This window comes from Asterias amurensis, chromosome 20, assembly GCF_032118995.1.
Source record: "Asterias amurensis chromosome 20, ASM3211899v1".
Classification (NCBI taxonomy): Eukaryota; Metazoa; Echinodermata; class Asteroidea; order Forcipulatida; family Asteriidae; genus Asterias; species Asterias amurensis.
The window spans coordinates 9,631,502-9,646,427 of NC_092667.1; the positions used below are offsets into that span (position 1 = coordinate 9,631,502).

At 39.3% G+C, this 14,926-nt stretch overlaps 1 protein-coding gene and 1 long non-coding RNA gene across 2 annotated transcripts; both read right to left on the reverse strand.

Moving 5' to 3' along the window:
• Positions 1–516: 516 nt before the first annotated feature.
• On the reverse strand, positions 517–14,210 carry LOC139952582 (NXPE family member 3-like). The gene is made up of 4 exons (XM_071951765.1): positions 14,079–14,210; positions 4,339–5,009; positions 3,348–3,400; positions 517–1,330 (listed from the first exon to the last, which is right to left on the reverse strand). Exons 1-4 carry the CDS (start codon positions 14,127–14,129, stop codon positions 558–560), a joined length of 1,548 nt encoding a protein of 515 aa, XP_071807866.1. The 5' UTR covers positions 14,130–14,210; the 3' UTR covers positions 517–557.
• Positions 7,287–9,222, reverse strand: LOC139952752 (uncharacterized). Its single transcript, XR_011787908.1, has 3 exons — positions 9,183–9,222; positions 8,056–8,207; positions 7,287–7,764 (listed from the first exon to the last, which is right to left on the reverse strand). It is a non-coding gene; the product is annotated as an uncharacterized lncRNA (long non-coding RNA).
• Positions 14,211–14,926: the final 716 nt, after the last annotated feature.

A 14,926-nucleotide genomic window follows, 5' to 3' on the forward strand; every position in this document is an offset into this window, starting at 1 on the left:
TCCCCGATGTCTGGAAAACTGCTACAATTGTTCCAGTCCCTAAAGAGAAGAACATTTCGTCTCTTGACCAGCTCCGCCCCATCTCGCCCCATTATGGCTTTAAAAAAAAATGGCTGTCTCGATGAAGCTGCAGCAAAAGAACTTTACATGAGGCTTTTATTGGTATACACCGATACATACTTTATCTGAAATTTGCTTGTGACACTATTTTGGCAATCTCATCGACAGCTTACCTTTCGTTGTACCTATCTTGTAATAGCAGCCTCTATCGTTTATAAGAAAAAGTAAATACATTTTCTCAAAATACCAAATTGGCATTGGCAAGTAGTTTGAACTATTATAGTAGTTTTAACATAGTAGTTTTAAAGGCACTTTACAATATTGGTAATTACTCAAAATACTAGTTAGCATACAAACCTATTTGCACATTTGCCTTGGTATCTATCATTTTCGGATTCAGAATAAGGCAAACTAGTTATCAACTAGTTACCAACTTTTACTCAAAAATGCCGCTCAAAGTTCCTGTTTTTAGGAAATCTGGTCGAGACTATTTGAATTCATTTACAAACGTACGATAAAAACCAGTTAATCTCTTCATTAATGACAGGTAAAGGCATGTGGATATTCTGTGTCCCGTAAGCTAAGTTCATTTGCCACACGTCGTAGTAAAACACCCCAGTACCACGAAATGTGTTCCTCAATATTACTCCCAATTTCCAGATGGTATAGTCACTAGCATAGACCCTTCCGAGGAGCGAGCCATGTTCTCTCGGGTGCACACCCTTAATCACGATAGGGACGTCAGGGCATCGCTCCCGGAACCGTACAACAGCATCTTTGAGGAGTTGCGTGCGCTCGGCGTAGCTTTCAGTAGTCCACTGTGTGAAATGTCCCCATGGGCACAGCACGATGATGTACTTGCCGCAGGAATCGCTTGGTATGTTGTCTAGTACATCAACCTCGTAACGAGTTGTCTTTAGTGTTAGTTTGCTGTTCGTAACGACACGGGGATGGAAATAAAAACTCATCTCTATCTCGTCAGCTTTTAAATAATCATGCATCATAAACGCGGTTGTACCTTTGCCTAAATGTTCCCATGGTAAACCCATTTTCTTCATAAGGACGCTGTACCAAATCCTCACATTTGAATCTCCGTGAATGAACACGTGTTTATGACGGAGACAATTCTTTACAGCTCGAACGTCATCCCATCTACGAACTTTACACTGGAGGTTGTGCCAGTTATCGTTGAGCCAGAATCCATCGTTTACAAGGCGTTGGTCGTCTGGCTTGCAGATAGGTGCTTTGCTTTGATTAACGAAGTTTGTTTCTGTTGTGAAAGTACAAAATAAACTTTCAAACTGGTAAATGATTCGAACAACTTTAAAGTCATTAAAGGGCCACATTGCCTTGAGATGACCGGGCGAGTTGGTCTATGGAAAGCGTTTGTAACCGTTTGTTATAAAATGCAGGTAGTTAGAAAGATGTTTTAAAAGTAGAATATAATGATCCACACAATAATTATGCCTCGAAATTGCGTCGTTTTCCTTTTACTTTGCGAACTAACACGGTCGGTCATTTAAAGAACACGTTGCCTTGGATCGGTCGAGTTGGTCTTTGAAAAGCGTTTGTAACCGGTTTTTATAAAATGCATATGGGTAGAAAGATGATGTAAAAGTAGAATACAATGATCCACACAAACATGCCTCGAAATTGCACGGTTTTCCTTTTACCTCATCAACTAAGACGTCGGCCATTTATGGGGGTCAAAATTTTGACTCCCATAAATGGCCGACCATGTTAGTTCGCACAGTAGAAGGAAAACCACGCAATTTCGAGGCAAACTTGTGTGGATCATTGTATTCTACTTTTAAAACATCTTTCCAACCATATGCATTTTATAAAAAAAACGGTTACAAACGCTTTTGTTTTGACCAACTCGTCCGATCCAAGGCAACGTGTTCCTTTAAAGGAGACTATGAAGATTTGACTCAAATAAAATTGGCGTGCCGTGTTTGTTCACAACGTATGAGGAAAACCGTGCAATTTTGTGTGACAATGGGTCATTGTATTCTACTTTTAAAATATCTCTCCAACCACATGGATTTGAAACAAACGGTTTCAAATGCTTTTCATAGAACAACTCACCCGATCCAAGGGCAACATGTCCCTTTAATGTTGTCATTTTCGTTTTCGTGTTAATTTTCGTTTTCGTGTTCGTAAGGCAGTGGACACTAGTGGTAATTACTCAAAACATTTGTTTTCATAAAACCTTTCTTGATTACGAGTAATGAGGAGAGAGTATAAAACCATGAACATTGTGAGAAACAGCTCCCTCTGAGATGACGTAGTTTTCGAGAAAGAAGTAATTTTACACGAATTTGATTTCAATTCCTCAGATTTAGAATTTGAGGTCTCGAAATCAAGCATCTGAAAGCGCACAACTTCGTGTGATGGTGCGACAAGGCCTGTTTTCTTTCATTATAATATCTCGCAACTTCGACGACCGATTGAGACCCAAATACTCACAGGTTTGTTATTTAATGCATAAATATGTTGAGATACACCAAGTGTGAAGACTAGTCTTTGACAATTTCCAATAGTGTCCAGTATTTTAAACTTTTTAACAAGATCGCAGCTAACAGGACGCTGTGTTACCTGACCTTAAAAGAACTATACAATCACTAAAACTTAGCAAGTACTAATAACAGTATTACTGCTGCTGCTGCTACTGCTGCTGCTGCTGCTGCTGCTGCTGTTTTGTTGCTGCTGCTGCTGTTGCCTCTGCCTTTGCTTTTGTTGCTGCTGCTGCTGCTGCTGCCGCCGCCGCCGCCGCCGCTGCTGCTTCTGCTGCTGCTGCTGCTGCTGTTGTTGCTGCTGCTGCTGCTGCTGCTGTTCTTGTTGCTGTTGCTGCTGCTGCTGCTGCTGCTGCCGCCGCCGCCGCCGCTGCTGCTGCCATGCTGCTGCTGTTGCTGCTGTTGCTGTTGCTGCTGCTGCGGTTGCTGCTGCTGCTGCTGCGGATGCTGCTGCTGCTGCTGCTGATGTTGCTGCTAATGTTGCTGTTGTTGCTGCTGCTGCTGTAGCTGTTGCTGCTGCTGTTGCTGCTGCTGCTGCATGCTACTGCTGTTGCTGCTGCTGATGTTGCTGCTGCTGCTGATGCTGCTGTTCTTGTTGCTGTTGCTGCTGTTGCTGCTGTTGCTGCTGCTGCTGCTGCTGCTACTGTTTTTGCTGCTGCTGCTGCTGCTGCTGCACAGCTGCAGGTAATATATTTGTTGGTTGTTGATGTTGCTGTCGTATGCCTATAATACTATGTCAATACCAATACTAGTTCCGATACTAATACTCACTAGAAACAGCAACAAAGGCAGGTCCATGTGTAACTACAGCCGAGAAGTGCTTACTGCAAGAAAACAAAATGTATTATGGTTTAAATTTTCAACAAATGAAAGCTGATAAATCTGGGGCCAACATCATAAACCTATCAAACACTATACCCCTTCCCAAATTCCTTTGCTAAGAAAAATTTGAGTCGGGGACCAGACACAGCAGTGCAATCTTAATGTATATTGGGCTGATATAACCTCATTCTGTTACTGTGATTAACGCATTGTTGTGCTTACAGGGTTTATGAAATTGGGCCCTGCTATACCAAGAAAGCAGCTTCTGCTAAAAAAGACACGAGTCGAACTAGAAAATAAAAGCTTTTAAGGAGTTATGATTTCTGGATCATGTCAACATCAGATTCTGAGTCACAGTGGCCCTGTATATAATTCATTGTCATCATTGTTTACACACTTGAAGGGAACGGTACCTTGCTGATCGGGTGAGTTGGTCTATAGAAAAGCGTTCGAAACCGTTTGTTGTAAAATGCATATCCCCCCCCCCCGGTCCTGCAATATCTATGTAAGTTTACAACTTGAATCTACACATTCTATTATGTAGATTGTAGTAATAATTTTGCTAATGCATACTTATGTATCATAGACTGATCTTGATACATGTGGACTAATACATAAACTTGAACTTGACATGGTTCAAAGGATTACTTTCAAATAGACTGTGATAATCCACACGAATATGCCTCAAAATTTCGTGGTTTTCCTTTTACTTTGCGGACTAACACGATCGGCCATTTTGAGTTTGACCCCACAAATTAGGGTGCCGTGTACAAGACGACCGAACAATTTCGAGGCGCAATCGTATGGATCACTATTCTACTTTTAAAACATCTTTCTAACCATATTCATGTTATAACAAACGGTAGGGCCTCTACCAAACGTTTTTGGAAGACCAGCTCGCCCGATCAAAGGCAACGTGTCCATTTAATGAAAAACATACTTATCGAAAAACTCTTTGTCGTCTGAAAGTAGTTGAGTGGTCCTTTCGTCAATGAGTTTAGGGTTTAAATGCACTGCTTGGATATCATTGCAACTTAATATTCGTGGCTTTTCACAGTAAAAAACCGTCAACCCCATGGCAGTTGGGTTGTAGTCAACCCTGCATAAGTTTGGTGACGTCACGTTCCTGAGAAGGTAACACAGCGTCCGTTCAGATGCGCTGTTGCTCGAAAACTCCCCTTCCCAGAACACACGTTTCTCCTGTGGCCAGTATTGTTGCTGAAGCCATTTTGTAGCCTTGCTCGATGCGGCTAGCGTCACATGAACATATGCAGTCCCTTCCCATCCTGCGTAAAAGAACACACTGTAAGATCCATTTTTGTGATCCACAACCTTTCCAGCAGTGCGCCCTCCCTTGGCCGGGTATGAACCAACGTCCGTTGTTAGAACTGGAAACCAGAAATCGCCACCAGTGACTTGGTTCCTCCCCTCGGCATCTTTCGCTTGGATGATAAAATGTGCCGTGTCGCCAACGTGAAGCTCCCCATTTGTGAGTCTGTAGATCGAGTGGAGGGCACTAGTCACCCGTAAGTTTTGCTTCAAGACTCTGCTTACGTGGACGATAGGTTGGACAGGCTTTGAAAGAAGCGGTTCATTCTGGTACGGATAGCCCTATAACATAAAAATTATAAAAAGGGGTGTTCATGGCCGAGTATTTTGGAGCACCGAATTTTTGGCATCGGGATTAAAGGCTTCCTAGTCACAGTTATTTAGAAGAGGATTTTTTTATTTTTTTTTATTTTGCACCACTCTGCAGAGATGAAATAAAATAGGATCCCCCAACTAAAATGTTCTGCGGTCTCTATGCCTAGTTGGAGCGGTATTGGTAATGTTTTACCCAGGTAACTCCGCATCCAAGGTTGTTGTTTCCTCTGTACCGTTTCATTTGACACCACACTTAATTGAGACGTTTCTTTTCCCGCAAGAACCTTGCGTACAAACATTGCAAAAGTAAAACTTTAGAGTGTCGACCAAACCCTGTGCCCTAAACCCTGTGTAAGTCAGCGGTCCCACGAAGTGACATGAATGTCAAAAGGAGGGAAACTAACAATTATGAGAAAAACGACTTTGAACGACATGCACTTTTTAAAAACTGTTTTTTAATTGCATTTTATACTCGCACCATTAAAATTTTTACACGAACTTAAAGCGTATGAGTCAGAATACCTATTTTTCTCATTATTTAGCTTAATTTCTGTTTAAATAAAGCGGTATTGGTTCTGAAAGATTCGTGTCACTTCGTGAAAACGCGAAACCCGGATTCTGACATTCGCGACCAGTTGGTGTCACTTCGTGAAAACGCGAATCCAGGATTCTGACATGCGCGTGCAGTTGGTGTCACTTCGTGAAACCGCGAAGATGCGCGTAACACATTAGCATTTTGAGCCGAACACCATCGTAAAAACTGGTACCCGCTGCGCTAAAAATAGTTAAACAGAATGATAAAAGTATAGTTTGAAAGACAAACACTTTTAAAAAACGTTTTTTTTATTGCTTTTTTTAGTCGCATCATTATAATTTCAACATGTACTCCAACTGTATGAGCCAAAATACTTGCTTGTCTCATCATTTTGCTATATTTTTGTATAAATGTTGCGTTATTGGCTCTGAAAGATTTGTGTCACTTGGTGAAAACTGGAAACCCGGAGTCTTATCTACACTTCACTGCATAATACACAATAATAACTCTTCCCCATACACAGTTGTGGCGTTAGCGAAGCACAAGGAGTGACGCCTACTCTTTTTATACATAAGAAAACATAAGAAAACATAAGTATTATTATATTATATTAGCTTTACGTCATACCATTAAGCTGACATTGTACCTTCTTTGCACTTTGCACTTTGCACTTTGCACTTTGCACTTTGCACCTTGCACTTTGCACTTTGCACTTTGAACTTTGCACTTTGCACCCTGCACATTTTGCACTCTGCACATGTTGCACTCTGCACCTTGCACTTTGTACTGTGCACTAAAACACATCATTGGGGGAACACGACTTCCAGGAAAAACCAGAGAAGTTACGCTGGAAACCTGTGCCAAAGACATTCGGAGTCCCCCTCCGTGAAGGTGTTGGACCTCACCTTGGCTGCCAAAATTAAATTTAAATAAGTTACCTTACTTATTCCATAGTAATTAAACTTAACGGGAAGTACGCTGTGAAAGTGCTTGCTAGACTGACTACAATACCCTTTGTAATCTCCTTTTAAACCTCCCTCTTCACCCCTATTACATAATGCCCACCTGATATGCACAATGCATTACTCGAATTTCTATAAAACACAATTATTTCCCGCTATACTACGAACCGCGGGAAATGTGTATTCTTACATGTACGCGCAGTTGGTGTCACTTCGTGAAAACGCGAAGATAATGCGTAATCACAATGGTATGTTACGCCGATCACCATCGTAAAAACTGGTACCTGCTACCTTAAAAATACCTTTTCTCTCAAGTTTACTAAAACCAATTTTAAAAGTATAGTTTTATGATTATAACAAATATATTCAATAGATGATTGAATGTACTATTTTTTAGACATAGTTTAATAAAAGTGGATCAATTCATTTGTTAAATAAATAATGAACGAAACACACTCCTCAAATTCATTTTAAGCAACACAATGCTGTGCTTCTGTTTTTTTTTTTTTTTTTGGATAAACACAACAAATTAATCATAGAATAAATATTATATGAGGATTGGAAAAGATTGTTAAATAATCAATTAAGTTTATCCCGAAGACAGTTACAAGTTAAACTTTTTATATGTTCAAGATGTTGGCTTATTAAACCATACAAAAATATCACACTGAGTTTTGGTGAAGAACTGACAAACTAATTACTAATTAAAAAACATATCTGTAAGCATGTTCTCACACTCATCGTTTTTCATGAAACTGCAGCAGACCTTCATACTAGATTGTCGCCATAGTCTATTGTATGATCTTAACTTACTTTTTAACATCTGGGATAATAATATTACAGTTAATGTTTATGGGTTTAGGTAACTGTATGTAATATTGTTAACTCTTTCTATATATATAAGTTGTCTTGGACATGTTAAAACTAGTCAGTTTTTCAACCATACACTTACTTTATTTTGATAAAGAGCTGAATATAAATTAGTTTCCCTTTGTAACAGTCATCAATAATTGCCATGTAGTTTGCTTATAAAGATTGCAAATGGTTGGAGAGCCAGGATAGATCCAGGAAGTACCCCCAAACTCAGTGGTAGCACACTGAACAGGCAAACTGGATTGTGTTCAGAAGAAAATCGGTTGTGGTTTATATCAGTCCATAAATATTGAGCAAGCTGCCCACAGGTGGCTGGTAGTTGGGGTCGTCTCGATAGGCTGTACTTGTTTATCTGCAACCAGAAACATTAAAACAGAAATAGAAATAAGAATACTCGACAAACAACATTTTAAAACCTATCACAAGTGAAAAACGATATCATTGTTTTACGTGGTCCTGTGTGCTTTCGTTTAAAGGTCAGTAAACAGTGTAAAACACACACTGGCTTTTAATTTCTGTTCACATAGTTAAGTCGGGGGTTTTGTTTTCAAAATAAATACCATTCAGCTGTTGTAAATCCACAAACTGAAGTCAACAGTTCTGTACATGTAATAGACATGCAGCCAATATCATGGTTACAAACCTGTATAAGTTATTGTTTCCCCCAGTGCTCTTATGAAGTACTCATCATCGGCTTGTCTCCGCTAAATTCCATGAAGTCCTTATATCTGCTGGGCCCAAAACTCACGACTAATCAAGAGCCAAGATCAAGACCAAGGTCTGCGGAATTTAAACCTGAATAACAAAAGAAATTCACAAAAACAAAAATAATTAAGGGTTTACTGTGTAAGTTTGTCATTTCACTTGAATTAAATATAAAGGTACCCTTGTACAACCTACAGTTACCTATGTCCACATTTATTAAATACTGGACACTAGTCCATGTCGGAATGCAGGATAAAACAAAAACATTTATAAATTTAATGTGAAAAAATCTTGAGAGCATTAAATGGAGTGAATAACTGAAATAAAAGTCATATTCATAACGAAGGTAAAGTAACGTCTTAAAACATTATTAACATTCCTTTTGGGGGATGTAAAGTGAAGCCATTCCGTGTGTAGTATTACATCTGTGCACTTTGCAGAACCTATACAAAAATAATTACAAACCAAATTAAACTGTTATGCCTTACCAAATTTAATTTAAAAATGGAATTGAATCATCAAAGGTTTCCACATTTTATCAATGCAATTGAGTGATATTAATGACAAACCTAAGTATTGCCAATTTTTTTAACAAGCCCAGCTAATTATAATTATTATCTTTTGATGACAGACTACCGACTAGTTTTCTACTACTGTACACTTTATTACTGTAGGGACTAGGACGGTCCACACTAGAAACTAGTTATTAAAAGGGGGGTTAACTCATGTCATGTAGATTGTAGGTTCGAAACCCCAACCAAGCCAACATTAAATTAATTAAACAGGGCAAAATAGAGCTGTCAGTTTCATCAGACGTCATTTATCATATTATTGGCATGATTGGTGAGTCGGTGATTATATTATAATAACTATAATATAATATTACTCTACTCTATTTAAATAATGTATGGGCACCAGTACTAGTACAGTTAGGCTGTTTTAATCTTACCACTGAATGAAGTACAATGGTCTATAAATTATGAAGGGTACTTTTACGTTTGTTTCAAGACTTATTTTCACTCGTTAACTTAAAAAGTAAAACAAAAGTACTTACTCAGTACTTACTAAAATCACCATACACAACACGTTACAGCCTGCAAGCCTTCCATGTGATCCGTGTGTTGCCATGCGGACAATGCACATGCGCGCAGCTCTTGTCCACACGAAGACGAACAAAATGCGCATTTTGCAGCGTGAGGGTTCGACCAGATTTGGGGATGAGTTTAGTTTGTGTCACTTCGTGAAACCGCCGGGTGGGCGCGCGCCGTTTTAACGAAGTGACAGTTATCTTGGTGTCAGTTCGTGAAAACGCAACAGCGGTTTTCGACATGTATGTTACAAAACGTAAAACCGTTAAATACCATGGCAACACTTTTTTTTTACTTTTAAACTCAATGAGAATGAAGATTTCCTTCAACCCTAACGGAATATGTATAATAAAAAAAATCCGAAAAAGGTTAATTTTTGACATTCGTGTCACTTCGTGGGACCGGTGAACCGCCCCGGGATGTGCGTGTTATCTCCATACTTTTTAGTTCCGTTGTAGTTACTGTAGTATGTTTACCACTGGTGTTTACCCAGGTAACTCCGCACCCAAGGTTGTTATTGCCTCTGTACTGTTTCATTTGAGACGTTTCTGAGCCTGTTTTCTTTTCCCGCAAAACTTGCGTATAGTTTGTATACAAACATTGTAAACAATCCACTACACATACTCATCTTTTTCGTTTTGTTTATAGCGAAATTTAAAGTATTATCAAAATCCGAAAAGGCCCAAATTCTACTCCTCAAATTTTGAAGGCTTATTGTTCCGTTTCGTTTACCATTAGGTCTCTAAAGCCTTTTTTACACTACAGAGCCATTTCCCGGGAAATAAAATCTCGGGAGTTTTTAACCCCACCGCCTCCCCAGCAACCGTTCTCACTATCCCAATTTGGTAAATCCCGGGAGTACTTTTTCCCAGGAATATGCACGGTCATTTCACACTTACGATCAAACCCCAGGAAATGTGGTAAACAGGTCAGCCCATGCGGAGAGTTTAGCCATAAGGAGAGTTGACTCCCCCCCCCCCCCCCCCCCCCGAAAACAAAACGAAAAAAAAAAACACTATCCCATAGAGTGGTTGAGTCCATTTTGACCTCTGTTGGTAGTGTGTAACCAAACTTTCTTTTTGGCTACAACAGAGAATGTGAGAGATACGTGCTCAAAGTGGGAGTGACAAGAACATCTAAATTCCACTTAAAAGTGAATTTCTGAACTCTAGTTAAGACCCTTAATTCTATTACTTACATGTTTAGCAATGAATATAGTGATAATGTGTCTATATATGGCCAAATATTGTTGTTTATTATGGTAACTTTAATTGGATCTACTTCGATAAATCAAGTCACATGTCAAAACGGCTCTCGTATAGGAGAGTTGAGCTAATGAGCATGGGGAGAGTTGAACATAGAACATAGCCATGATAACATGCAATTTTTCAGAATTCATTAAGAGAATTGTTGGGATAGTTTTAAAATGCCAGTTTGGATCAATGTACGAGTTGCATTTATGAGTGCATTTCACTTTTACCATGGATAAACCAATAGAACGATTGCGCTACCAATGTTTACATGTGATCACGTGACCTATAGTGGGTATAGAAAAACACAGCTACACAGTAAAGACATGGGAAGACTCACAGGGACCATAATCGGCTGTATTTTCGATAAATAACACTTCTAACTGAAACGGAGCCCTTTTTATTAAGTTGAATGTTGTGACAATGATTTAAATCACATTTGCTGTTTGATACTTTCAGTATTCTACTACAAATGAGGATTCTTTTGAGAGTATGGTTAGAATAACTGATGTTTGAGCGAGCTGTGTGCACGGCGTGAAGTCGGGCTGTGATAAGTTGTCCTACTCATAGCTGACAGCTTCCCCTTCTAATCAAATAATTTGAGGGTGAGAATGAAGATTTGCAGCTCCTCAATGAGATTTTTATTGAAATAGTTGGCAGCAAAATCATTACAACGAGGGCAATGTAAAACCACATTTTCCGTGCACAAACGCATGACTAATTCGTGTGAACATTCTCGTGGAATTTCCTGTCGGGCGGAACTGTGTTTATCCTCTACTGGCATTGTTCAGCCGGCCACCGGCAAGGTCTCATGTTACAAACTCCGGAGTATTCGATCAGTGATTTGAAGAATTGAGTCTTTGTTGAGCCAAAAATTGCAACAGTAATCCTGTCTTTTTAACGCACGTTTATATGCAGTACGCCGTGTTTGTTTACATCTAATACCCACTATAGGTCACGTGACGCACGGAACGCAATCGGTCTATTTCAGATTATTGTGGTGGTTCAACTTACCCATAGTCTGGGAGAGTTGAGCCACTTTGCCATTTTTGTTTCAAGCATCTCCCATGAATAAACAATAGCAGTTGGTTCAATTATTATGATACTAAGTAAGTCACTCTCTAAAGCTTTACTTAAAAACATTTAGTTAGGGGATCCAACATTTAATCTCTTCAGAATGGTGCAAAACGTCAAAAATGGCTCAGCTCTCCCGCATGTCCCCCCCCCCCCCCCCCCAACAGGGAGGCATGTAATGTTTACTACATATAAATAGTAACACGCTCGTGTGTATACGAGCTAGGCATACGTTATTATGAGGAAATACACGTTGAAATGATAAACGTAAACAGAAACAAGTAAATGACAACTCAGACCTATATGATTTGAGGCATTGCATGGTGAGGTATCAATGTATATTATTTGGTTTGCGGTAACACCAATCACCATGTGTGTCTCTACTTGCCAGGTAGAGTTTGTTCTTAGAGAACTGTCTTGCTTTATTCTACTGCCACGGAGTAGATAATCGGAGGTTCGGAAGACTTCTCAGTTCTGAAAAGAACTGTCCTGCTTTTTAACTATTACTAGGGCGGACGGTAAAGAAAATAGACTGGACTACTACTTAGCTTATAGGATCGTAATTAACTGTACTGCCGCGGAGTCAGTTCTGAATTGGTCTCAACGTTTCGACTAGCTTGCTCTATAGTCATCGTCAGGAGACTGAAGAGGTAAGAGAAGAGTGGGCTTGTTTATATATAGGGGTTCAGTGGATCCACTGCAGGTCAATCAATGCTCAATAAATAATAATAATAATAAGACTTGTAATGCGCACATATCCACCCTGCTGGGTGTTCAAGGCGCAAGTAGACACACTGGTGTTACCGCCAACCAAATAAACACAAATTCAAACCTAATGTCAATAAAAGTCATAGTTATATGTAACAATCATCCATGGTGTAAACTGTGTAACGGTTACACACCTATATTCCGACACCCTTATGTTCCGACACCCATATGTTCCGACAACTCAGCCTATATTCCGACATCCCTATGTTCCGACACCCCTATATTCCGACACCCCTATGTTCCGACAACTGAACCTGTATTCCGACACCCCTATGTTCCGACATCCCTATGTTCCGACACCCCTATATTCCGACACCACTATGTTCCGACAAGTTATATTCGCACATTATTACTCTGTTGACCAATAACAAAAACACAAGTTGTATTACATCCCGGCGAATTTCGGCCGGTAATAAGTTTGAACATTCATAAGTTGAATTTTGTCAATTGTTTTGGATTCAAGTGATTGAATCAAATTAAGATAATTGAATCACATATGAATTTGGTGCTTGTGTTTTGTGGTTATGAACATGAGTTATGGCTCCTCGAGTAAGCTCACAAGAAAATGCTCAGTACTTCACAATTTTTTCGTTAGATGTGTGACCGTGACATGTGCCTTCAATTTATAAAAATTACAACTCTCCCCTGCGTTTTTAGCGCCGATGTGTAATTTCTTTCATTTGCCCCCCAAAAAAAAAATAATAATAATAATAATAAAAGTAATAATAATATGTTAACAATTAATAATAACAAATAATCAAGTCTTACCCCCCCCCCCCCAATTTACTCAGCCCTTCTTACTAAACCAAAGTTGCAGAATAACACTTTTTATATAAATTATACTCGCACCGTTTTTCTTGAAAAATTGCTAACACAAAATGTTGGTGCAGGTTGTCGGAACATAGGGGTGTTTTGGTTGTCGGAATAAATGGGTGTCGGAACATAGGGGTGTCGGAATATAGGGGTGTCGGAACATAGGGGTGTCGGATTATAGGTTGAGTTGTCGGAACATAGGGGTGTCGGAACATAGGGGTGTCGGAACATAGGGATGTCGGAATATAGAGCAGTCACCTGTGTAACACCCGATTTTAAAGGCACTATAAATACCAATATATTGACCAGTCACAGACCAGTCTGCTCACTTGGTGCACAACATTATGCATAAAATACAAACCTGTGAAGATTTGAAAAAGTGAATTGGTCGTCGAAGTTTGGAGAGAATATTGGAAGAAAAATACCCTTGTCGCACGTTTGTGTGACTTCAGATGCTTGAATGCGAGATCACAGCTATTCAAATAACTATTTTTAATGAGAAATTACTTCTTTCTCAAAAACTTCGTTACTTCAGAGAGAGCCGTTTTATACTATCAACAGCTTTCCATTGCTCATTACCAAGTAAGTTTTCATGCTAACAATTATTGTTTTAATAATTACCAATAGTGTCCAGTGCTTTAAAGAAGTATACAGCGACCTATTTGTAGTATACTGTTTGTGACGTGCATAGGCTCTTATGGATGCAAAATGGGCGTCGTTAGCGTCTCAGTAAGCAATATTATTTAATAATGAATGTTAAAAACAAGGGTCGAGGAGGGGTTTGTCCCCCACAAAAACATATACGATTTTTAATAATGTAACCTAAACTCATCGAATTGTAAAGTACCAGTGAAGCTAGTAATAATATGAGTCTTAGTTTGTCGAAGTTTGTGGAAATGTTGAACAGCAATTTGTGTGAACATTTTGAACGAATTATGGTTTCACTGTAAATTTAAAACACCCGTTACCTTATGGAAGACTAATAACGCTGAAGAGATGACCACGACGAACAAAAGCATTTGAGCGAAAATCGAAGTACATCGTACCGAACGGGACCTTGATTTGCCCCATGTCGTTGCTTGTCTGGTGACTGCTGCTGTTGCCGCCATGACTGTGGATACATTATGGCAAAACGCGTACAAGTACAGATCTTTTTACAGAAACGTCACAGCCCTTACTTTTGCTGAACCGGGTTTGAAAACTATGGAAAGCCATAAATGCAAAAAAAAAGAAACAGACGGCCACAGCGTGTAACGATAGTCCAGAAATAATAATAAACCGTGTTAAATTTGATGGAAACAAAGCAACCAATCATGAGAGGGTTTTTTTTAAGTTTTTTTTTAATGAAAGTTTGCAGAAAGGGTTGAATTTGGGGTTTAAGTTTGCTAACATTCGGCCGTCCATACCAATCATCGCGGTATTTTTTATTCCCTATACAGAAACTGCAATACCAAGCAGGCAGGCAAGGACTTCTATAACAAGCATCCTTTGTAAAGCAGGAAATGGTAATCAAAATTAAATTCATATCTGAAATTAGAAGCATCCTCTGTGACCCCTTGATTGCCCATTCCTAGGTTGTATCGTAATTTGGGTTCGATCCCTGGCTACAGTTGTAAGCTTTGTTAGGGTCCCTGCGCCAGGAGTGTCACCTGTGACAGACCTGGCGCATATGACAAGATTCCTTTATTATTATTATTAAATACTGGCGTTATCCTAGAACGTTATAATGAAATAAAATAAGGAAGTATAAATACTTGCTGACAGTGTAAAACTCCTTAGGGTTGTGACCATAATGGTCCCGGAAGTTCAAATACGC

What these genes read in the sequence shown, in the direction of transcription:
- LOC139952582 (XM_071951765.1), bottom strand. Translation starts at nt 14,129, where the DNA reads ATGCTTTTGTTCGTCGTGGTCATCTCTTCAGCGTTATTAGTCTTCCAT. An exon ending in CGTTATTAGTCTTCCATAAG is followed by an intron (nt 5,010 to 14,078) that starts GTAACGGGTGTT and finishes TTTATGTTATAG; the next exon opens with GGCTATCCGTACCAGAATGA. An exon ending in TGCCTTTGTTGCTGTTTCTA is followed by an intron (nt 1,331 to 3,347) that starts GTGAGTATTAGT and finishes CTTTCACAACAG; the next exon opens with AAACAAACTTCGTTAATCAA.